This window comes from Mastigoproctus giganteus, chromosome 10, assembly GCF_048544385.1.
Source record: "Mastigoproctus giganteus isolate SK-2022 chromosome 10, ASM4854438v1, whole genome shotgun sequence".
NCBI classification, from domain to species: Eukaryota; Metazoa; Arthropoda; class Arachnida; order Uropygi; family Thelyphonidae; genus Mastigoproctus; species Mastigoproctus giganteus.
In genome coordinates, this window is record NC_143584.1 from 194030034 (window position 1) to 194055930 (window position 25897).

The 25897-nt window shown below is 36.2% G+C and overlaps 1 protein-coding gene across 1 annotated transcript in view; it reads right to left on the reverse strand.

The window, feature by feature from the left end:
- The window catches only part of LOC150079691 (histone lysine acetyltransferase CREBBP-like), a 487331-nt gene that overhangs the window by 135198 nt on the left and 326236 nt on the right, over nt 1-25897 (reverse strand). Inside the window, exons 17-19 of the mRNA XM_090384101.1 lie at nt 25193-25249; nt 18720-18797; nt 18553-18620 (exon numbers count right to left, since the gene is read on the reverse strand). Coding sequence (XP_090240227.1) covers nt 18553-18620; nt 18720-18797; nt 25193-25249 — 203 coding nt within the window. The remainder of the gene's footprint in view (nt 1-18552; nt 18621-18719; nt 18798-25192; nt 25250-25897) is intronic.

Below are 25897 nucleotides of genomic sequence, written 5' to 3' on the forward strand. Positions count from 1 at the left end.
AAAGGACATATAAAGATAATAATAATAATATTTTTATAATACTTATAAAAATAATAATAATTATTATTATTATTAAAAAAAAAAAAAACTAACATCCATTCAATATGGCTGCCATTTTGGTCTTTACAAAACTGTAGTCTTGAGCACAGTGATCAACAGCAAGGCACAATTCCTCGGAAATTCTCTATTGACTGCTGAAGCTCCAGCAGTGGCCTGTGCTTATTACTAAATACTTTATCCCTCAAGAAGCCTCACAAAAAAGTAATCACTGGGTTGTTAAATCTGGAAGGTGCGGTGGCCATTCAGTGAATCCTGCAATCCATCCATCAACCAGGGAACTTTAAGAATTCACAGAAAATTTTTGCACAGTGAGCTGGTGCTCCCTTTTGCTTAAAATAAAACAAAGCTGAAAATTGATTCTGGACTCTTAGCAATCTCAAGTAGCTTTCTCCTGTTATGGTTCCCTCAAGGAAGAAAGGTCCGAGAACACCTGTCCAAATTCCAGCCCACACAGTCAAGCCAGGAGCATTTAAATCCTTGTTAAAGAATAAATGGAGGCATCTAAGAGAGTAATAAATAGTTATGATGATTAACAGTTCAGTCTAGTTAAAGTGGTTTCATCAGTTTACAAAACATTGTCAATGATATCTGGGTTCGTAACATTCATGGCCAAAAACCGTTCGGCAAATTCAATCATCTTTCTGAGTAGCCCCCCCCCCATTCAAACTTTGTATCATTATGGGAGATAAACCTTGTATTTAAATTCCTTTGTGATTCTATTTAAACTTGTTCCTAGTTTTTTAAGTTCCAAATTTCTTCACTTTCTTGGACTTCTTTCAATATCCACTCTTATAAGTTCCAAATTGGCAGATATCTCTGAGATACAAGGTAGTCTCTACCAGGTTTTGGTAGATTGTGCATTATTCCAACTTCTTCACAATTTTCTTTATGGTCTTTATCATGGATAATTTATAACCAATACATGTACTGAACTGGCATGCAACTTGTGCAGCATTTTCATATTTTACAAGTCATTTTACAATTTCAATCTTCCTCATTGTAGTCTCACAATACTTTTCTTATGTTCAAATTATTCTGAAACAATAAAAACAAAAAAGATTATTTTAAATTATTTTTCAAATAACTTTTACATATTTATACCAGCAGTTATTCAAAATAGTTTCCTTACTTATGGACCACAGTGTATTTTAATTTTTTATTATAAAACTGGGTCTTGCTCAGTAACTAGATTAGACAAAGAAACCTACTGGTGGATAGCTAAATGTATCGACTATTAGAAATTCATGTGAGCACAACTGAAATCTTTCCATCCTGTGCTTCATAATCAATCATATTTGATGATAATATAAGGACAAATTTAGCTTTCTCTCTGACAAGCAATATTTTACTACTGCTGCAAGTTGTCATTATACTTACAGTTGTAACTGACACATGAATGTGATGAGAAAATGCAGCAATATCCTCTACTAACTATACTTCAATTATATTTGAGAGAAATAAACTTTTTATTACACCGAACAGTTATTTTTATTTTACTTCAATAGCAGTTCTTATACACAGGCATATGTCCTAAATGAATGACAGATTACAAGGAGCTTTATTTATTTATTTTTTTTTGAAATTGACTTTGAATATTATCTTACTATGCAAAAACTAACACAAAACTTCAACAGCAATGCACTTTTGAAAATGGATAATAAAAACAAATCACATTACATCAAGGCACAGAAATATTAAGTGGAAAACAGGTGTTTGTTTTGCCCATTAAACAATGTCATTTCATCTAGTGAAGTGATACTGTTGGGTTGCTACAAATTTCGGCTGTAGTTTTATCACTAATTCTTCTTTGCTATACAGTTGGTCGTCGACTTACGACCGACTTCTGTTCTGACTGACAGGTCGTAAGTCGATCTGGTCGTATGTCGGCCATATATTTATTAACAGTATTTTTTAACCTTTCTAATGTTTTTATCATCTTTATAATTTATTTTTATAATCTTTTAAATTTTTATCATCTTTTATTTTTCATTTTAAATACAGTAATGTTTTCATCTTTTACTTAGCGATACTGTACATACCTTCGTTTCTACACCTAGGCTATCTCTCTCTCTGAGGTTAAATTCAAACGTTCTCTACATTTTAATTGGTTTATTATTCATACTGTTTATAAAACAACAAAACTACAATCTATAATTATATTGTACATAATGTGAAAAATAATACTGTACATAATGTACTGTAAACACAAAAATACAATCTAAAATTAATGTAAAAATTAATACAAATGAAATTTACAAAATCAATTTTTAATCTTTGCTTGTGCTGGGTTGTGCATCGTCAGGGTCATGTTCTTGGGTTGAGGTAGGAGTTGTTTATTTATAAGAGACATTATGCAAAGCAAATCTTTTTTTAAAACGCTTAAACCACCCAGTACTAGCCTGAAAATCTTCTGCTAATCGTCTCCGGCGCGTGATTTTAAACTCTGAAACAAACTTCTAGCCTTTGCTTGCACCGTGTGAAAGACTCATGGGTGTATTTTTTTTGTATTAAATCTTCCATCCACACAAACAACAATTTCTCCATTTCATGGATGGGTTCCTGTCGTTGTTTGGTTAAAATTGTAGACTTAATAGGTGTAGAACCTTTCACAGCGTCCCGAATTCTTTCTTTGTCCTTAAGTATCGTCGATACCGTGGAATGTGATAACTTCAAGTCACGTGCTATCGTATTCACTTTCTTTTCGCCTTCATACTGCTGGATAATTTTCATTTTACGCTCTAAATCAATAGTTTTTCTTGACTTCTTAGCTGGCGTATATGTAGATGAAGGCATTTTCCTTTTACTAAACATTTTATGCGTATTTCAGTAGAATTTTAATTAATACACCACATGCAACAGATGCTTGAAAGCGACTGGGTGTATGTGAGAGAGAGCGACTGAGTGTATGTGCCTGGTGCTGTCCTCAGGCCTCCCATCATCGATGTGCCTCCTCACCTGGGTTATGGGTGTCCTCAGTAGTGACTTCCTTTATTATTATTTTTTTTTTGTGGTCGTAAGTGCGGCCGGTCGTAAGTCGACGACCAAGTGTACAATACAAAACCCACAAGGAAATTCTCTAATGTTATTTTACTTTCTGAATATTGAGAATTTGTAAACATGACAAAATAAAACAGGTAATTATGTGCACAGTCACCAGCAAGTTGCACTATTACATCAGTGGTAGCCCACCCGTAGGTCACAGCAATTAATGGTTACTGAAAAAACCAGTGCTAATAAGGTATAAAATCATGCCTTCCCTCTCATTTACAAGTCAAATACAAAATGTATAAAAAAATACTTATTGCCAGAATGAATAAATTTCATAAAATGCCCTCACCTGGCATGAATGTGTTAATACAGAAAAGTGTCCTTATTACAAAAGTAATTTCAATGTCGTCTAATTAAATGTTGAGATCAAGTTAAACAGTTTGGAACTGAAAAATGGGGGAGACATACAACTATTGATTTTGGAGACAGGAGTAAAAAAAAAAATAATAAAAATAAAAAAAAATAAGAATGATAGCCAGACCATCAGTAATGGAAAAATTTTTTTGTAAATGGATTTACAAAAAAGTAAAGTTTTTTAGTGAAAGAAATGCACTGCAAAATGACAAAGCTAGAACATATAGACAACACGGTTTTAATCTGTAAAGAATATTTCAGGTGATCTAGAAACCACATCAAATATCAAGCAATGGTTCCTGGGTAAAATTACTTGATCCAAACTATCCAAAGTTTGGATCAAGACTATTTGATCCAAACTATTTATTCCAGCTTATGTCATTTCCCCCAACAAAGTAAAATAATCCATAAGCAATAATTAATAATCCAATAGTTTTAATTATCAGTTTAGCTTCATTAGTTTCACATTTCAAAAACTTTGGCTCAAAGAACCAACCTGGATTGCCTCTCCCAGTTAACCTTTTATTCAAGAATAAAAGGTGATACAATATTTCTATTCTTGAATTTATTCTTTTTTCTATATTTTTTTATATTCTTCAAATATTTCTTGAATAGAAAATATTTATACAATGTTTCCATTGAAGAGTAGAAATATTAAAGTAAAATACAATCAAACTCAGTTAAAGCAATATAGGAAATAATGACAACCCAATTATATATAACTTCACAGCAGTTAAGAAAAATCTCCATATAAATTGTGCCATTTTACCTTGGTTAAGGTAAAAAAAAAAAAAAAAAAAAAAAAAAGCGAACTGATCACCAAAATGTATTTGCTGCGTAAGTTGATACTTTTTCACAGTCATCTTTCTCATCTTGCATAATGGTGCATTATAGTAAAATCTGTGAATCAATGTCTACTTTTAATTCAATTATTTGTTTTCTTTTAGAAGTTTACATTCTCACGATACTTATGCATATCGTGAAAAAAATCGTGACATCACTGTTATTGATATTATATGTTTATATGTAGGCTATGGTAATGTAATGAAGTCATTCCTTGTGGCTTGTTTCACATTTATTTTCATCATAATACTGATTTCTCTAAAAAATTCTGCAATATGGAAGCACATTTATTCTAAGAAACTGGCAATATCAAAAGTTTATCTTTCAAGTATAAACCCTTGAGTATTAGTTTCGTTTTGAATTCCAGTCAGATGGCATTATTCTGTTACAAAGATTAATGTGGTTTTTACATCATTTATTACAGTATGGATGACAAGCAAAACGTTTTACTGAGAATATTCTGTTGCTTGTGAATTTAACTTAAACTGAACAGTGCATGTGATTTGGAATTCAAAACAAAAAATTGAGTCACTTGAAAAGAATAGCATAATGAAACGTACACACAAATCTGAGCATTCTGATGACAACAAGTTCTTTTAAAGTGGTTTAAACAGTAAAGGACTGAACATATTCCAGTAGTGGGTCCCTTTTAAAGATTAATGCTAAACATTTTGCCAAATTATTTGGAATTGAGAACTGTGTTTTCCACCTGCTGTATAGATCAATTTATGTTGCATTGCATATGTTTTGGAAAAGTTATGTGAAGCAAAAGATGAAAAGAACCATTCTGCAGTGGCTATTTTTGGTATGACCCAAAGTGTGTGAAGAATATGGAGACAAAGACATTTTCAGTGTTCTCCCCAGGACCTATCGAATGGGTGCACTGCCCGGTGAATTAACTGACTGCCTGGCTAAAATTTAAGCAATTCTCGCGATGCCGTATGGTACTGCTCACTTATCTCGATCAATATTAATTCAAATATACTATGCAATCGAGGTCAATGTGACAGGAGCATATAATGTTAAATTATGCAATTAATTTTTGCTCTGGACTGCTTAAGTCACATTTATAAATAACAGAAAATTTTATAATATTGCAAAGTATTACACGTCCCCACACAGCTACTTCACAATGCCACCCAGCTAACAAAATTTTCTGAGGAGAACACTTCTGGGGAGATTTTTTATGTGGATCAGACAGGACTCTTTTGTAAATTAACTTCTTGTAGAGCATTAAAGTTCAAGGGTGAAAAGTACATAGGCAGTAAATCATCGAGAGATCATATTAGTTCTCATTGGTGCTAATTTAAATGGCATTGACGAGAAATGTTTGTGATAGGAAAAATCTAAAAATTCGTGGTGTTAAAAAGTTACTTGTTCAAAATGGTACAAATAAAATCTGGATGAAACCAGCCTTGTTTGGATTTAAGTTACTTCAACAGGATTGTGAGTTATGGACATGCTTTTCAATATGTGAAATTTAGTACAGAAATCCCTAAGTTATTGAGGATGGCTACCCTTTATTAGGGGTGAATTTGCGAAACAAATCACATGGACTTGAATTAGTAAGATTTAGGTATTTATGCTACAGTTGATAACAACATAATCACATCACAGACTTTAACATATGACAATGCTGATGAAGCAAAGAACAAAATGGAGATGATGACAAAAAAGAAGCTGGAGCAGATCAATCAGCTAAGCTTTAGGATCGATTTTATAAAAGCAATGAGGCAAATCATAATACTGTTTCACAGATTACAAAACTTGATTTGAAAAAATGCTTCTGGATGATAAATCAAAATAGGAAACACACACACAGTTTAAAAAGATTTGTATTCAACCTAGTATTTGTGATAGAAAGATGAAATTTGTTTTTTGTTTGATACCTTGAAATCTCTACAGCAACCACACAAATTTTTGTTTTGTTCTGACACTTAATTTTTTTTTCACAGAGCTGAAAGCAGTGAAGTGTAACATTTGATAAAGTGGAATACATATCAGTGATTCAGTTCCTCTTTCTGCAGAGGAAAACACCCAAAACAATCCACAAATAAATGGTCATGGTTTATGGAAAGACTGCTCAGGTTAGTGTTGTTGCACATTGGAATTAACAATTCAAATGTGGAAGAACCTCAGTGCCTGATGAAGAAATCCCAGGATGCCCAACATTTGCTGTAACAGACGAGAGCATTGCAAAAATTTAGGCATTAATCCTGGAAGATCCCCATATTAGTGTCAAAGGATTAGCTGCAAGCTCCAAAGTAGCGTAAGGTCTGTAGAAAACATCATCCATCAACAGTTGTATATGAGTAAAGTGTCTACTAGATGGGTACCCAGACTTCTGACCCCTTATAAGAAGGAAATGGCACAATGTGTACATAAAATGTCGTTGATGTGCCAAAAAAAAGCACGAGGATTTTTTCAAAGCTGGTCATCATGAATGAAACTGGATCCACCACTATGATCCCAAAACTAAACAAATATCAAAACAATGGAAGCATGTAGAATCACCACCCACCCCCCAAAAAGGAAAGGTTGCAACCAAATACTGGCAAGGTGATACCAACAGTTTTTTGGGATATGCATGGTGTAATACTAACAGATTACTTTCAAAACAGTTGTACTGTGACAACGAAGTAGTATTGCAACCTCCTCATAAAGCTACATGCTTTTATAAAGGAAAAAAGACAGGGAAAGCTGTTAAAAGGTGTACACCTGCTCCATAATGCCCCTGTGCAGACCTTGCATGCTGCAATGAGTTGTGCCCACAAATGTGGGTTGGAAATATTGCTGCATCATGCTTATAACCCTGTGGACCTTGTACTTTCAGATTTCTTCCTCTTTCTTGCCCAAAGTCCTTTCTTCAGGGAAAACACTCTGCTACCGGTAATGGAGAGATTTCTGCTGCCAGGTTGTGGTTTTAAGGGCAGTCAGAGGACTTCTACAAATCTGGCCTGTGAAGAGTATTGAGAGGTGGCAAAAATGTGCCATTTTGTCTGGTGTTGTAAAAACTGTAATACATGGTGTTTATTTCAACCTTCTATTACAACTACTGGCTGAATACCAATCTTATTAGAGCACGCTTGTAAATACATGTACACACTAAGTGATCACTGAATTATGACCATCTAGCTAATATTGTGTTGGGCTACCAATAACACAGATCACTGCCACTATTCATCTAGGCACTGACTCCAATACGTGTCTGTAGAATTTACAGCCACGTTGCCCGCAAGGCATCCGCAATGGATGACAGTTGCCTGTATATATGCCTCACTTCCAATTCCAAAACATACCACAGGTGGTCAGACAAATTTGGAGGCCAATCAAGATGGGTGATATCTTCACTGTTTTCCTTTGAACCACTTGTGCAGTACAGCAGAATGACATGGCCCACTGTCATCTTGGAAGATCCCATTTCTGTTCAGGAAAAAATGCAAGATGGTAGGGTGCACATGGTCTCCTAAAATATGATAGTAGACCTCACCACTGAAACAGTCAATACACATCATGGGTACTAGTTCTTGCCAGCAAAACATGTATCATTAAGCAAACACTGCCAACTGTCTGGATAGTGGGCACCATGCATGGGTCCATGGACTTCTGTTGCTTGCACCACACATGAAGTCGTCCATTGGCATGTTGTACCAGGTATTTGGACTCATCTGATAGATGGGTACTTTGTTGCCGGCTCTCCATGTCTAACCAGCATGTTGTTGACACCACAGCATTAATCACTGATGATTATCAGCAGTGAGGAGAAGGTGTCTCTTGAGTTTTCTGCTATGGAGCCCCATATGTCTGAGTGTGCATTAATTTTTCACTTCCTGTAACATTGGCTCGAAACTAGCAGAGTGATTCTTTCTTTGCTTTGTTTTCTGCCAAAACATTTATCATCCTTAAAAGCAAGTGTTCTATTAGGTAAACATTATCTAACAACCCAGTGCTCAAATTAAATTCTGTATGTCCAAGGGACTGTGCAAATTTCAGAGCTTGTTGCTTAATTATTGGTATATCCTTTTCACGTATTATTTGCACCCGTTTTAGAACAGCTTTATCAACATCTTCGTAGACACAACTTAATTTGCTTCTTGTCTGCTCCTCCTTCAATTGCACTTAAAATTGATTCTCAATTTTTTAAAATTGTAGATAAACTGCTTGCAAGTATGCTATATTTCTCCGCAACATCTTTTTTCTTAAAACCCTGGTCAATATCATGAATCTTGACTTTATCATTAATACTTAAACACTTTCTCTTCAACATTGTTTCCACAACAGTAAAAATTACTCGGCTGCAGCTCACTGCCAATACACACACCGTGTAGCCACAGTAAACTTCGCTGCTGGGCATATAGTGAACTGTTAGTGCCGCCTACTCAACGACATCCGCTTGTCAATTCAACAGTATCACATGACCTTTCCTATCAATCACTGAAGAAATATACAAATTCATTTATTATGCTTTCATTCATATATACGAAAGAAAATTTATAGTTAATATATGCTGAATGTTACTTTAAAGAAAGTATTAAAAAAAAAGCATATAGCCTATGTGACTGATGACAAATCATTCTAAAAGAACGAAATTTAAAAAAAATTCATGAAACCATCTACTGGAAGTCCAGTCGGACGAGGACAGACATATACAAAAGCTATCATATTATGATTGACAGGAAGGTCACAGGGTACGGTTGCGGCGAGAAATGAATGTCACTCAGTAGGTGTTACTAAAAACGGACTATAGAAGCGTTCTAAGTAGAGCCGCCGCAGCACATTAAAGGTTTACCCTCAGCGAATTTTATTTTCCCCCTAGCCAACATCAATTTACAAATCTACCCTATTTATTGCAAAGTTTATGACCACTTTTAAAAAAACCCACTTGGTTTTATAACTGTAACAAAAATGAAACAAAGACCCTCCTACGGGCATCAATGGCCAATTCCAAATGCCAATGAGCAATTTTGGAGGGAAGGAGGCTGTATTATATTTGAGCAGCTGTTTCGCAGTAAATGCTTGAAAAATCTTTTAAAATGCTTTTGCTAATTTTTTTAAAAATTCGTTATAGAGGGTCTAACACTTCGCTATATGGGGTTAATTTTACATGTAATTTCGTTTCAGGGTGCAATGTTTTGCAAAAAAATTTGTAATATAGAGAAATTCATTAAATAGAAGTTCACAATAGAGAAGTTCCACTGTATATATATTATATGAAATAAGTATATTGGTTTAAAAAGTAGAAATGGAGAGATAAAAATAATTAAAAATAAAGATATGACAAATGCAACCTGAGCGCACAAAGCAGCAGCAAAGGATACAAAAGTTTATATATGCAGGGCAGAATTCACAGGTTTGTTAAAAAATGTGAAGATGAAAGCATAAATTACACAAAATGCCATAACTAACAGGAGAAGTATAGCAGAAAAAGGAAGTATTGTAAGCACGAAAAAGAGAAAAAAAAATGTGAAAATCCTATTTAAGCAAATTATAGGCTGAATTGAAAAGTCAATTAGAGAGAAGGAGATAACAGTAAATCCGTTAATAGAGAAAATTGAAAATTTTTCAAAAACTTCAGTTTTCACAATCTAAAATTAACGGGCGAAGCAGTCAGTGTAGATACAGAAGCTGCTTCTTTGTATCCAAAAACTTATGCCAAGCTGAACATTCATTTAAAAAAAAGAGAAAACTGCCCCATGTTTAAAAGCTGAAAAAGATAGGTTAACACTTTTGTTGTGTGGGTGCAGAGGGTGACTTTAAGTGTAAATCACTTCTAATTTATACATTAGAAAATCCTCGTGCTTTTAAAGGAATATCTAAAAAAATATCCTTACCAGTTCATTGGAAATCGAGCAAAAAAACCTGGTCGAGAGCTAAAATCTTCGAGGATTGGTTTTTAAATTTCTTTTTAATTGGGGAAAAAAAAATAATAAAAATATTGCCTGAAGAAGCATGGTGTTCTCCAGCATTTGCAGTGTAACTGTTTCGATTGCAGCAACAATTCTGAGCTTCAGTTCATTGAGGGAGGTCACAGGGGCCTTGTACACAATGTCCTTCACGTATCCCCACAGGAAGAAATTAAGCAGCTTAAGATCGGGTGAGCGCGGAGGCCATGGAATCGGTCCACCACCACCAGGCCCACCCAATGTCCAGGAAAATGCATGTCAAGAAATTCTCGGACAAAGGAGCGCAATGCGGCAATGCACCATCTTGCTGGAACACCACATTTGGCTGATTTTCCAACTGGGGTAACAGATACAGCTGTAGCATGTCCAGATAGGTCACCACTGTCACTGTTTACTGTTTTTTCCGCAAAGAAAAAGGGCCCCAAAACTTCCAAACATGACAAAGCACACCAGACATTGACCTTTGGACTATCTCTTGAATTCTCGAATGGCATGAGGGTTTTCCGATTCCCATATTCTGCAGTTATGACAATTTACCCTTCCTGATATGTAAAACATTGCTTCATCACTAAATCTCCATCTCCAAAGGTAATTTTCATCAGCTTCGACATTTGACAAAATATTTTTGGCAAATTGAAAACGACGGGGTTTATTGTTCGGCTTTAAAGCCTGCACAAGGGATGGATACAAGACAGTGCCAGGCCGAGAACACCCCACAAGATGGTTTCCACGACCAGGATTAAATAAAATGAGTTTAACCTAATCACAACTTGAAATTATGATATATGGATGCTGGTGTTTTTAGAGGTTGGCAGCGAGAAGAATGTTACAGTATTCCTATACTCGCTATATTCGATATCAGTGAATTATCTGTATTGTCATGATTATAGTTGTTTAAGTATGCACAGCAAGAAGTGGCAATTTTTTCTCATTAACCTAGTAGCACAGTTCAGGCACTATTGACCAAAAGATAAAGGGTGGGTAAATTCAGGTTGCTGCTTGTCGCTAACATAAGTATTTTATATTATGTCTTTTAAATTGTAGGCATGAAGGTGAAGGCATTTATGAACAACCCTCCAAACAGTCGTTTGTGGTACAGCTAACTGCAAAGAAGTTAGTCTAGTTGATTTTTGTGGGCTTCGAGAAAATGCTTCGTGGATTTGATGAACATCTTCCTGTGAAGTGCTCGGTCTTCCTGCTCCTTTTAGGTGCAGAACACTACCAGTCTCTTGAAATTGCTTTAACCAACGTCAGATAGCATTATCTGAAGGTGGATCTTTTCCATACTAAGTTCTGTAACGATGTTGCATTGTGATAACAGACTTTGTTTTGAAAAATCAAAGTAAGCACATTGCCTTCTCTTGAACGGTCACCATTTTAAAGTAATGCTGTCAAAATCTCCTAGACATCAATGCGGCCAGTACAGCATTGCCAGAGAAGAGACAACTGGAAGATTGTCTTCCAGTTGTCTCTTTTTTTGATTGTTGTTTTCCAGTTTGAAAATTATAGGCCACTGAAACCTCCAACAATAATTGAATCACCCTGTATATACACACAGGTGACCCGTGCAAAATGTGAGGATCACGTTCTGACCAACGTCTGCGCACAGCGATTCTGTGTTCAGTGGAGTACTGTTATGGAAAAATGGGGGTTAGTTCTGAAAATTTTTATGTAGGAAATTAAAACCAAAATCTAAGTTACAAATGGTACAATTTATTTTTAAAAGAAAATAAAAATTTCACTTTATAATTTAAAATGTATTCAAACTAAAAACAAAATATATGGAAGTAATATTTTGCTAATTTTTGATTTGTTATTTGTTTTTTTTTTTTTTTTTAGGAGCATTAGCAACTAAGGCCATATTGCTCCGGGAATATGCAGTGGTTATTCCCCGACCTTTCTGCATCCTCCGCATTTGGTGGTGATGGGCTTGAACCCCGGTCTAATCAAGAAGCGTGTGCTATGCACTGCTGCTCCTTCCCACCTGGCTACGGAAGCACCAGCTAATTTTTGATGGAATGGGGGTTTCAAAAATGAACGGTGAGACTGACTTCCTCCATAATTTCTCATCTCTCATTATCAGCTATACGGTGCAAGGAAGCCTGAGGCTTATGCTGCCCCAGCAAAAAAAAAAAAAAAAATTCCAAGGGAATCACCAAGAAAGAGAAGAATGATGATATCCAGCTCAGGACCCTGGGTGTGCCACGACCATACTCACCAGATGTGAGTCCCTTCCATTGATCCAATTGAGTGACAGCAAGTTTGTGACCTTAATGTCAACTGTGCAGTAAGGTACCACGGCTGAGTCAGATACACTGCACTACTGCAAACCTTGGGCCACGGAAGTGAGAATTTGCACACGGTGAAGCCACAATCAGCGGGAGTCATACTCTAATCTATTTAGAGTATCTAAATAGATTATAGTATAATCATAGAGTTTAGAGTATCTAATCATAGAGAACCCACAATCAGTCCTTTATCAAAATCCGACAATTCCTTCCTCTTGCCCATCATGCTCAGAATTTTACTACCTACTGAACCACTGACACCTTATCTATGCTACGTAAGTCAACTAACTCCACACTCTCTTACTTCATGTGGTCAACGGGTCACATTCAGTTTTCATAGAGGTGGTCATAATTCAGTGTTTATTCGGCGTACTTAGCAAGAGGTAAAAAGTGAGCTGATGTATATATCATAGCCGACTCGGCACACACCGAAACGGAAAGGAATAAAAACCAAATCAAATCTGAATAAAAATAAAAAGCAAAATCAAGATAAAATAAAATTAAATTAAAATAGCAAGCAACCCAAGAGGAATTTAACAAATCGCAATATTTGAGATGTTATTTTTCTGCTATCTCTCGCTTTTTTTCGTCTCCAACAAGGCTTAGTCTTTTTATGTTAGTTTTTGTCATTTGTGTTTCTCTCCTATACTGTGTTGATATGCTTCATTTGTTTAATTGCCAACTTCCCATTTACACTGGTAATGTTTACTTTGACCTACTTACACCTTTTTCCCTCCCACACTTGGGGTTACTTCAACATGTCATAAATATGCTGGGAACTAATTTGCTAACTTTTTTGCTTCAACGATACAGCCTGGCTGACATTCACTCCACTCGGCCAATATCACCAGCTCTTCTTTGTGCCACAGTAAGTTGTCTCCTTTGTCTATATCCTTTCGTCTTCATTTTACATAAGTTTTGTTTTAAATTCCTTTTGGGTTGCTTGCTATTTTAATTTTATTTTATTTAATTTTAACTTGATTTTTGCTTTTTAGTTTCATTTTTTTTAAAAATTTGATTTGGTTTTTATTCCTTTCCGTTCCCTGTCGGGTCGGCTATGATATATATGTCAGTTCACTTTTTACTGTTAGACTGAGAGTTTCTTATCTCTTGATAATCTGACAGAACTAACCAACTACAAAATAGTTAATACAGTGTCTTCGGAAATTTTAAATTACCAAAACCATGCTCCTTTGAAACCCCTCTGTCTACCCAAAATTAACTAACAGGACAAAAAAGGGAGAATGGGGGACCCTGGATTCTCATGCCTAAAGATACTGCTATGGCTGCAGTGGAGCTAGAATACAGAGACAATGTTATGAGTCAGTTACTAAAAACAGGCAATATGAGTGGGTTGTTGGACACTGGCACCAGAAGCACCATTTCAGAAATGAAAATGGCAATAAACCCCTTCCTTTATGGGCAAGGAGGAGGGAGTTTTCTCTGGAAAGAGCTAGGACCCACAGAGCATTTAAAGGGGTCTGGGAAGCACCAGAAGGGAGACAAGTAACAGAAATGGCAGAGTAGCAGGAGAGAAGTAACAGAGTTGAACGAGAAGGGCCTTAAAGATGTGCAAGGAAGAGCTCGCTGTCAATAGCATTTCAAGTGGATCGCAATAACTGGAGTTGTAACAGAGAAAGAGAAACGGAGAAGATGTCCCGAGGTCTAGACTATGCCCTAGAGTGCCATGGAGCGAAGGAAAGCCGATAACCTGTTTTGGAGCAAGTGATTTAACCGGTTAGCAAACTATTCCATTCATGTGAATGAAAATGACTGAGATAATATAATAGATACAACTCCTTGCTTCCTTCCTAATTTACTCTAACTTCTTGTTAATCCAATGATATGCAGAATGGCTATAATGCTCTAGAAGTACCTTAAAGTTTCCCTTAGTGAATGGAATGCCTAAAAAGAGCAAAATAATCAAATATGGAAAATTTTTTAGCCCTTTTAACTATGAGGAGAATAGGTACTGAGAGATGACAAGACATGAAGCCGAACTGCCTTATGTTTCCCTTTTTCTTAAGATATATAAAATACAAAGGTGCTTTATGAACATTATGGTTTATTCGTTGTATAGTAATTCAGTATCTATATAATATCGGTGTTTAGATACACCATAGACACTCTTAAAAAACTACAAAGTAGTTGTTGTGGGCATCATATGCTCTTTCTCATATTGTTCTCTGCCTTCACGACGAGTTGCCATGATACTGCACTACCTCAAATAAGTAACGCTTCACTAATAGAGAAGACTATTGTTACTTATTCTCAGTGAGTACCACCACCTAGACATGTTTCAAGGCTATTCATCAGTGGGTGGGCAGGTACCCTAGTATTGCAGACATGACGGCCCAGTTGTGAAGTTAATTGCACAATATGAGAGATGCCAAAAGGTGTATAAGATAATATTTAAAAGAGCAAATGATGCCCACAACTACTTTGTAGTTTAAGAGTGTCTATGGTGTATCTAAACACCGATATTATATAGATATTAAACTCTTAAAGTATTATGCCAAGTGCATTTAATTATTTTAAATATTATCTTATGCACCTTTTGGCATCTCTCATATTGTGCGATTAACTTCACAACTGGGTCGTCATGTCTGCAATACTAGGGTACCTGCCCACCCACTGATGATAGGCCAATAGCCTTGAAACATGTCTGGGTGGTGGTACTCACTGAGAATAAGTAACAATAGTCTTCTCTATTAGTGAAGCGTTACTTATTTGAGGTAGTGCAGTATCATGGCAACTCGTCGTGAAGACAGAGCACAATATGAGAAAGAGCAAATGATGCCCACAACAACTACTTTGTAGTTTTTTAAGAGTGTCTATGGTGTATCTAAACACCGATATTATATAGATATTAAACTCTTAAAGTATTATGCCAAGTGCATTTAATTATTTTAGACAGTAATTCAGTGAATAACCTAGTCGAGAAATGAAGATTTTTAAAAGACAGAACTGTAGATTATTATGAAGATACTTGATTATATGGTCTTATAACGTTAACTAAATTCATATTGTCGTTATTAGCTGAAATTTAGGAGCAATAAACAGGTTTTTCTTTTACCTAATTAACCAGACGGAATGCAAGTTCTGTATACATGCTTCTTTTGTTTTAATAAATGTTGTTATATGTTATTACATGCCTCTTTCCCACTACCAATATTATAATCCACACCAGGGAAAACAGGTATAAGGTAGGAGTTAAAGCGGGGGTTGAGCGGCACTCAGTGATTGCCCAATCTAAAAATCACAATGCAAATTAATGCTGCAGTGACCAGGTGTTATCAAAACCATTGGACGAGAGCACCCCACAAGATGGTGCCGTGAGACCCCCCCCACACTACCTCTTGCAACATATATTCCATATCAGAAACAGAGGCCTTACTTCTTGCTGTATTTCCTTTGGTTTTGGCTGCTGATCCTTGATGAAAAAGTTAAAATCATAGGATCTATGGCATTAAGTACTATTTGTGGTATTTTTATTTTATTTTATAGGTTTAATTTAATTTTTTCCATTGTTACTAACATCTGACATGGTCAGCATTTCTCAACTCATACTCTAATCCACTTATCTACATTCCATTATGGTCACTGGGTATTTCTGCTATTACTAGCAGTGTCCCTTGTCCATAAACCATCCCAATATTTTAATTTATCATTCCTTTTTAAGCCGTCACTATTCACTACAACTACTTGTTATTAATACATTATATATATATAAAATGGCTATCTATAGGAGTATTTATTTACTTACTTATTTTTTACTATTAATTTTAATCTTATTAATCTTATTCATTATCTTCATATAACATACCTAAACACCTGAAGGATGCTCACAGAACTATGTTCAGGGTCCTACTATAGGAACGGGCATAGCAATCCCGAACTACCGAGCACCACCTTTTTGTCTTCTTCAGTACTCTTTATGCTTTCCTACCCCCTATATTTTTTATTTCTCGTGATCCATTAGTTTATCGAATGCAATATTTGAGATGCTCCTTTTCTTCTTTAAAACACTTTTCTTACCTATAAAAAGTTTAGCAACTATTTACTGCTACTTTGCTAGCTTGTTATTCCTTTCTAGCCTGGGACATATTCCTTCACATGTTTAACCCCTACCTCGTTTTACATTCGTAACGTAATTGTAATTTAATTTACTGCTTCTCTAATTTAATTTAATTTACTACATCTCCAACTCAACTTTCGACGCATGGGGTAGTTAGCTTAATTTAATCTGGATATGTCAAATGCACCAAAGCATGCAAAGCAGCAGCAAAGAATGCAAATGTATATATATATTTTTATATTGTAATGAATGAGTTTCACGACAGCCAGAAGCCAAAAGAAAAGATTGCTGGCATCAGATTTAATTGACATTTAATTGACATAAAGCAGACATTTTTGCTTTATTTCCCCTTTTTGAACCATATCCAAATTTGCTCACCCTTATCTAATGCCAGATATAATTACCTTTATTTTCATGTAATCTATTTTATTTTACAGGTCACCATTTTTTAATTATTATTTTGGCTGTCGTGCAACTCATATTTATTACAATAAAGAAATATATACACTGAATGATCACTGAATTATGACCACCTAATACTTCGTAGGTCCTTTTGTCCTCAGTACGACAGCTATCCAACATGGCATTGATTCAACAAGATGTCTGAAGCGTTCAGGAGGTATGGCCAACCAAGCTGTGTGTAATGCAGTCAGCAATGCAGGTATGGAGATAATTGGATGCCTGATATGCCTTTCCATAGTGTCCCACAAGTGCTCTATGGGTTTGATATTGGGGAAAGTTGAGGCAATCGATATGCTGGAAGTCAGAACTGTGTGCCTCAAACTATTCAGGCACAACAAGTGCCCGATGACTCAGCGCATTGTCATCTTCGAAGACACCATCACCATTTGGGAAAAAGTGTAACGTAGTGGGGTGTACACAGTCAGCAAGCAGTTGACGATAGCGGAGACCACTGATACATTGTTCCACATGCACCAGGTGTCCAAGTTCCTGCCAGTGAAACATGCCTCACACCATACAACCGCCTCCACCAGCCTGCACTTTTGATACCATGCATGATGGATGAAGAGCCTCATGTTGTTGATGCCAAATCCTTACACAACCATCCATGGTATGGAGTAAATAATGTGACTCGTCCAACCAGCACACCTCTCAGTCTTCTAACATCCAACTTGAATGCTCATTGCACAAGGCGAGTCTTTTACGCCGATGAACCTTGGTTAGGAGAGGATGCCGGTAGGGATCATCTGCTGGTATAGCCCATATGTATGACGCATGGTCATGCCAGATATTGTTCCGGGTTGACCCATGTTTAGTCAACTCTTCAACAGTGCTGTGCCTGTATGAGTTGCCGAACCCAGCGCTCACTTCTAACTTCAAACTTTCACTGACCTTTGCAATTTTGCAGTCAGGTAGTTGTTTGACCATTTCGACGGCAGTCCTAGTACACTAACTTCGGTGGCTCTCAAGCACCCGACTAGTTCAGCCATTTGGGAAATCGACGCACCAGCTCTTCAAGAACCCACAATCCTTCCTTTTACCCAATGCACTCTGAATTTTACTACTTACTGAACCAATGACACCTTATTTATGCAACGTAGGTCGACTAACTCCGCACTCTCATACCTCACGTGGTCAACGGGTCACATTCAGTTTTCACAGGGGTGGTCATAATTCAGTGATCACTGTGTGTATATAAAATTTCTTCTAATCTACATGTAAACAATGTGCATAATGCCTATGAAAATGAAACCTTTAGTGGAGTCGTGATTGTCATATGTAAGCATTTTATGTCTGTTAATTAAATTTTATCATTAAATTTTACTAATTTCAATACAGTTAAAAGATTTTCAGCCTTTTATAACATCAAAAGTATTGTGGTCCCTTCAATGTCACTATAACCATGTTTGACCATAGTTATTTTCCCGATTTTAAACCTATGTTCCAGTAGAGGACAAAACTGAGATGTGCCATTCACATATAACACTCAATAATAGTTAAATCTTAGACAACATACGTTTTGCTGTAAACTTGTTTTCTTTCCTTTTACGTCCTTTGGTTTTCAGGCAATTATCACAAGTAAATCTGGAAACAAAAAAATAAAAAAGAATAAATAAATAAATAAGTCTAAGCCACACATAAGAAAAGGAAATATTTTCATTAAGACAACATTAGAAAACATACCCTTCTGGCCATATTGTTTCCAAATGCAGAACACACACTTGATGTAATTTTCTTCCACATTCAGTACATTCAACAAAGCTGAAAATAAAGACAATTGCATATTACAAGGGGAGAATATTAGTTTTTCTTATATATTCATTATTAACTAATCTTCAGACTTTCAAAACATAGCCACGTTATAAAAGATGCATGTAAAAATTGGTCAAAAATCAATTTTTTAACCAATATTAATATCTTAAGATTTTGCCTTATCTTGCCTAACCTCCTTTGTCACTAGTTTATATCTACCATAGGTTTCTGTGACAGCTGATAATTTATATACATCCCATGCATTTTTATTCTCTACCATGACTTATTAGTTCATCTGACATCCAAATAGGTCTAAGCCCTGAACAGCATTTCTTAGTTGATATTTTTCCCTAGCTTCTCATTTAGAATTTGTTGTCGGTAATACCATCAGGTGGTTCCACTGTAGACACCTCTAAGAAAGCAAAAGCCCTTACCTTTACTCCAGATGATAGATAATCCTACATCAGTACCGTGATCACTGCCACCTAGTGTGGTTTTTTATGTGCAGATTCGCATTCATGAAGAGTCAATGCTAAGATCACACAGAGTATTGCCTTCCCTTGTTGCCTCTCTAATGTGCTGATGTAGAAAAGAGTCATCCAATAACTCTACAAAAATCCTGCTACTGTGTCAGTGACCAAACCACAAGTACAGCCAATAATATCTGGTAAGTTAAAATCCACCATTATATAAGACATTCTGATTTGCTCGTCCACTCTGCCTTTATAATTATTCATTATACTCATCATATATAGCAAAACTGCAGAATCTTAACTACTCAGGGGTTGCTTATAATTAAAATGATAAATTTTATCAGTAGCATTAGTGTTAAAAAAAAAAACAACATAATACACTAGGAGGCACTAATAACTGTTCATCATAATTAATTAACACAGCTTAGTCAGTCTCTTTTTCTACCTGCACGTGGACTGTCCAGACACCATAAGTACATTATAGTATTTCAACACAGTTTATAATAAGTTTCTTTCTTTCTTCCACTCCAATTATAAAATAGCAAAGCCATTGCCACTCAGTTTAGATGTACAAAATTTAAAACAGAAAAATATAACCAAATTTAAAATAAAATAATTTTGCAAAATTTTTCCAAACTTGCACTAAAGTGTCTGGCTAATCTAAATACTTTGTGCTTCCATAAACTATGGTTATGTTCTGGTTTCTTGATAAGATAATATGTACCTTGGTTTATGATCATTTATTTATTTATGTATATATTCTTTCTAACTCTTCTATGCTATTAATTGTAATTCAATTAACTTCATACTATTACATAAATTTTTACTTAATACAAAAAGCCATTTATTTATTAATTAATAAAAATTGTTTACACTCTAAAAGTATATTTTATATTATTCTACAACTCCCTGACGGGTATAGTTGCTTAAAGCTTGTCGGAATGCAAGTCCCATACGTTTCATGTATTAGACATTTTCAAACTATTCCATGTGTTAGCTATGCTTTTGTTTTCCTAATTTTTTTAAGAAAGCCCTCTTAGACCTTTCCCACCTCACCTCACAGTTCTTAACACTGAGGCAGGTGCACTGGTGTCTCACTGTACTGAAACTTTTCATTATTCTGATCCCATAAATTCTAAAAATTCTTATACTACTACAATGGCTAAAACAGGAATTTCTCTCTCTCATATACATATAAAAAGAATGATGAGTATAAGGAATTAGGCATATAATACACTACTAGTCTCAACTGTTTGTCTAGCATTCATGTCACCCCAAACTGATTCAACGTTGCACTGGCCACCAATATCAACTGAAAGTTAGTTCCTTTGATTTTGTGCACTTAACTAAGAGCATAAGCCCTCCTCCCCTCTCATCCTGTCTGTCCTTTTATTCTTTTTTGTAAAAATTTTGTATATAATTGCTTACTTCTCCACATATTTGTAGGTTATTTAAGAGATTGTATAATATTGCAATAACTGCAGTAAATGATTGAGCTGTTTGCTAATCTGGTTGGCTGATTAATTCCCTATTATTGGTACATTGTAAAATTGATGTAAATGATTATCTTAGATTTTATGTTCCTTAATTCTGGGGTATATTGTTAATTTATTGTGAATAATTATTGTTGAGGTTAAATATTAGCCTTAACTGTAAATGTGTGGTTTGTTGTACTCCTGAGTCTTGGAGTATGTGAAAGGTTTTGGTGGTTACTGATTTAATGCTTGTTAATTGTAGTTTCTGATGAGCTTCCAGAGATGTATTAGTTTAGTTGTTATGCTGTAATATATGTAACTGGATAGAAAAATCTGTCTACTAGTCCTCGCCTTTTAGCTTACTTATGATCTTCTCTCTTCATTTTCCAGGGGATGCCTTTTTCTTTATCCCCTTCTTTTTATCTCACTCCTTCCCTTCCCATTTCACATACTTCTCAAGCTATCTTCCTGCTCTTATTCTTATTGGGGTTTTCAGAATTTTCTGAAACTAGGCATCATCTCAACATTCTGATGGGAGTCTGAGAGGTTGAAGTGTAGGGTAGATGCTGTTCAGGAAATTAATGAGGGGCCCACAAGCTCTCAGCTGTCCAACTCCAGAACTCACTCCTGTGCATCAGGCAGCACAGCGGAAATCCTCAAGGCAGAATGCACCGGTTCAACAGGAACTAGTTATTGTTTGTGGCTCTGTCAGGGAGACAGGAAATATATTATGCAAAAAGGATAGGTGGAACAGAACCAGGGTATGTCTGCCAGGGGCAAAAGTCAATAACATTGTAGAGCAGATATCATCTTTTAAGGGCACAAACTGTACACACTGGCACTAATAACCTTAAGAGTAAGAGATCTGCAGATTTAATTAACAAGTACAGTTCAATGTTGAAAAAAGTTGCAAGCTAGGGTTGAAATTGAAAGTGCATGAAATTCTGCCCAGACATGATAGGGGGGGGGGAGTATATGATGAAAGCCTTGTCAATCAATTTGGCCCTGGAGAAGTTCTGCAAGGCTCACGGGGTAGAATTTTTTTCAGCGTTATCTGTGCTTGCTAATAGGAGAGACTGCTTCTTTTTAAATAGAAAGGGTGCAAGAATATTTGCTGATGATATTGAGGCAGTGTTAGGTGGGTCAGAAGACTGCTAGCTTGGGGGGATTCACAGACTAAAAGATTAACAGTAGCCGAAGGCAGATGCGAAAGCAATTCTTGCACTGCTTCTATTGGAACGAGCAGCAGCCTAGAGAGCAAGTTGCTGGGGACTTCAAGAGCTGCTGGGAGTCATCATGGAACAAGTAAATACATGGGCTGTGTTTGGGTAACTAAGAGTAAGAACAGGTGCATGTATACCTTGCATGTACACCAATGCTAGAGGTATAATAAATAAATTTGATGAATTTGAAGTGCTGATCAAGGCATCAAAGGCAGATATTGTTGGGATATCAGAGATATGGTGTCACACAGATATAAGCAGTGCAAAATTCGAATATGGGGAGTACACATTACAGAAAGGAGAGACAGGGTAGGAAGGGAGGAGGGGTTATGATGTTAGTTAAGAAACAAAATCTAAGGAAGTGCATCCAATTGACATGAGTGGACAGTGCAATGTTCAGTCAGTTTGGTGTGACATAAACACTGGGAAAGGGAAAATGAGTGGGAGTGTGTTATAGACCTATTGACTCTGATGATTACAATGAACATTTGTGCAGAGAAATAGTGGGCCAGTAAATCAGAATTTCTTGTAATGGGGCATTTTAACTTTCTAGATATTGACTGAACTTGTTGGTTGGTCACTCGCACACTAGCAAGACTTTTGTGGATTTATTGGAGGATTGTTTTCTACAGGAAAATCTTTGAGGGGCAACCAGAGGGAGTAATATTCTGATTATCAGCAGTGATAATATTTCACTGATTATTCACCAGTTGGTTAACTTGTTGAATAAATAAATCTGGCGAAGATAAAGAAAGCATGCATGAGAAGCATGCAAAAGTTCAATGAAATTTACCACTAAAAGTACTTTGCCGTAATGGCATTTGTATTGTTGCTTGCTCGGTAAACAGACGGTGGGTGTTATCGGTCAGGAGTAGAAATTGAATCCCATGGGAGAATGAAACACTTCCGAAGTGGAGGGGGTAACCTAACCTTTTTTCTTCAGAATCACTGGTGGACTAGTGGAAAAATTGTTTATTAAGATAAAAAAAAAGGCAAAGGAAGCCCACATGAGAAGTACGCCAATTTTCGAAAAAGTTTTCCAGTGAAACTACGTTAAGAACATTTTTTACGATGCCAGAACTTCCAATATGACCCTGTTCGTAATTCAATTAGTGATTCTAAAGAAAAAAAGGTTAGGTTACCCCCCTCCACACACACACACACACACACACACACACACACACACACACACACACACACACACACACACACACACACACACTTCGGGAGGGTCTCAAGCTCCCATGGGATTCAACTTCTACTCCAGACCGATAACACCCACCTGCTGTTTACTGAGCGAGCAGCAATACAAATGCTGTTATGGCAAAGTACTTTTACTGGTAAATAAACTTTTGCGTGCTTCTCGTGCAGACTTTCTTTATCTTAGCCATAAATCGTTTTTGTGGGACATTACGAAGTCCAAATTCGGTATCTGTGGAGGGTTGATTCAGCCTTTTGATAACGATTTTGACATTAATCCTGCTTGTGACGTATGGCAGCAATGTAAATTTATTTTTCGAGCAGACGCAGTCCCAAACCTTATCAACGGGTGCATCAGTTGTAGAAGTTGTTTTAATGTTGACATGCCTCGAAAATTGGACCCATGGTTGGAAGGTTACATAACCACGCTTTCCGAAGAAGGGTACAGTTATACGAAAATTATTGATAGGTGCAAGTCAAAAAATTTTAGTGTATTGAAGTTTAGTATCCATAAGGTTTTGAATGGCAAAGGAAAATTCCGCGAAGCTACTGCAAGTGGGCAGAAAACACCGAAGAAACTGCAACCTACTCCAAGTCGAATGAGGGAGGTGGTACGAAAAATGCAGTTGCCCGTTGTCAGTGAAAATCCAAAAACCCAAAGAGCTATAGCATCACGTGTGGGAACCTCCCAGTCCACCGTTTGTCGCATAATCAACGAAAATTTGCAACTGGAGAAGAAGCACAAGGCCCGCACACACCTTCTAGGAACAAGGCACATCGTAGGGCGGCAGGTCAATGCTCAAACTCTACGAAAAATATCTGGCAACTGAAAACTGGAAATTTGTAGCAACACTGGATGAAGCATGGGTATACCTCTCCAACTGTAAAAAAATTTGGGTAATTTATTACTGTCCACAGGGTGACAAGGCCTTTCCAACATGGGCGCATCAGTGCAAGGAAAGTTTTGGCCAAGGTTTTATGGTTGTAGCCAGTTTTTGTTATAACAGAAAATTTGAGTTGTATAGAGTTGCTAAAAATGTGAAAGTCAACTCAGTGTATTACCAGACTGAAGTTCTCCAGCCGTTGTTTGAACGTGAAATACCCACATTGTACATTTCTGATGCTGAAATGGTCTGGGTGCACCAGGATAAGGCATCCAGCCACACCTCACATTCCACCCGCGCTTTTTTGCGGAGAATGGAAGCAGCGACTGGAATTCATTCGATCCCGTTTGAAGATATACTTGTTAAATCACCTGATGCCACACCCATTTATTTTTGCGCATTCAGACTTTTGAAAAGAGCTCTCTCCGAAACCGCCGCCCCAGAACTGTTGAAACGTTTGTGGAAAGTCCGCCAGCAGGAATGGGACAAGATCGACTATGCAGTTTTGCAGCGCACTTTACTTCAATGGAAATTGCAATGCCATGTGATGGTCTATGAGCAGGGAAAACAAATAGAACACATCTGGTGGCGGCGGCATAGAATTTTGGTAGTTTTAAAGGACTGTCAAAATCGTTATCAAAAGGCTAAATCAACTCTCTGTATTGCAAACTGTTTTTTTTTTAAAAAGTTTTTGCAAGGTGGTAAATTATAGTTCAATCCTTTAGATAAAAATGAAATCTGGTCATGCAATAGCGTATACAAAGAAAGATTTGTAACCTGTTGATATGTAGGCACATTGGGCAAGGGGTGTTTGAGAACTAGTTGAAGCATTCCGATTGTGTGTAAGCCTACAATTATATGCTTGTGGTGGGGTTGTAAACTAACTCGTATACACACACTTACTTGAAAACCTAAGCTTAAAAATCATTAGCCAAATAAAGGGAATTATTTCAACTTGTGACACCCTTTAAGTTACAGTTCATCCTAATGTGGCATGTTTATATACTTATTTTATTTATTTATTCATTTTTCTGAAAATGAATAGTAGAAACCACAGGGAACATAAAGGATGCTATGAAAACAAGACAAGACCAACTTTGCATATTCATATATTTAAGGTAAATTGGGGGAAAATTATGCAATACTTACAGTTCTAGCTCTAGATGGTCATTCTTCATTTCTTCGAACTGGTCTTTTCTTATAGTTCTAAATAAATAAAATTAATAACCTTGAGTAAATTTTTCATCTTCATTAATTAATGACAAACATTAAAATGAAATAAAATCAAATAAAATATGTTGTACTAATTTGATAAAAAAAAACTTCCCCTTTCAATGAACGATTGATTATCTTTATTTAGAGATGTTATATGATGTGAATATGTTGATTTAGTAGTGACAGAGAGGAGCCACAATACTTACTTCAGTCACTATTTCTGTGATTATTTTGTTTCTTATCGGGCACAAGTTACTGATGAGTAATGAGGGGATAGGATCCTTTTGTTCCAGATAAGGAATTATAACTGTTTAATAGTAAAATGTGTTTATCAGCTATGGCACATTCTGAAAGGTCTTATCACTGAACAGTATCCCGAGTGCTGAAATTAAAATGTGAAACCGGTGATGTGAACAGAAGACCTGGATCAGGCTGTAAGAGAGTGATTACGCCTCCCCAAGATCGATATTTGAAATGGCTATGCCTTCATAATCATCATACTAGTGCTGCTGATCTAAAACTGGACTTTGAGATGGCCTCTGGTGTTGAAATAAATGCACAAACTATCCAAAGACTGCTTTCGGAATGTGGTCTGCATTCCGAATTTCTTTTGCTTCCTTTGTTGACCTAACATATGAG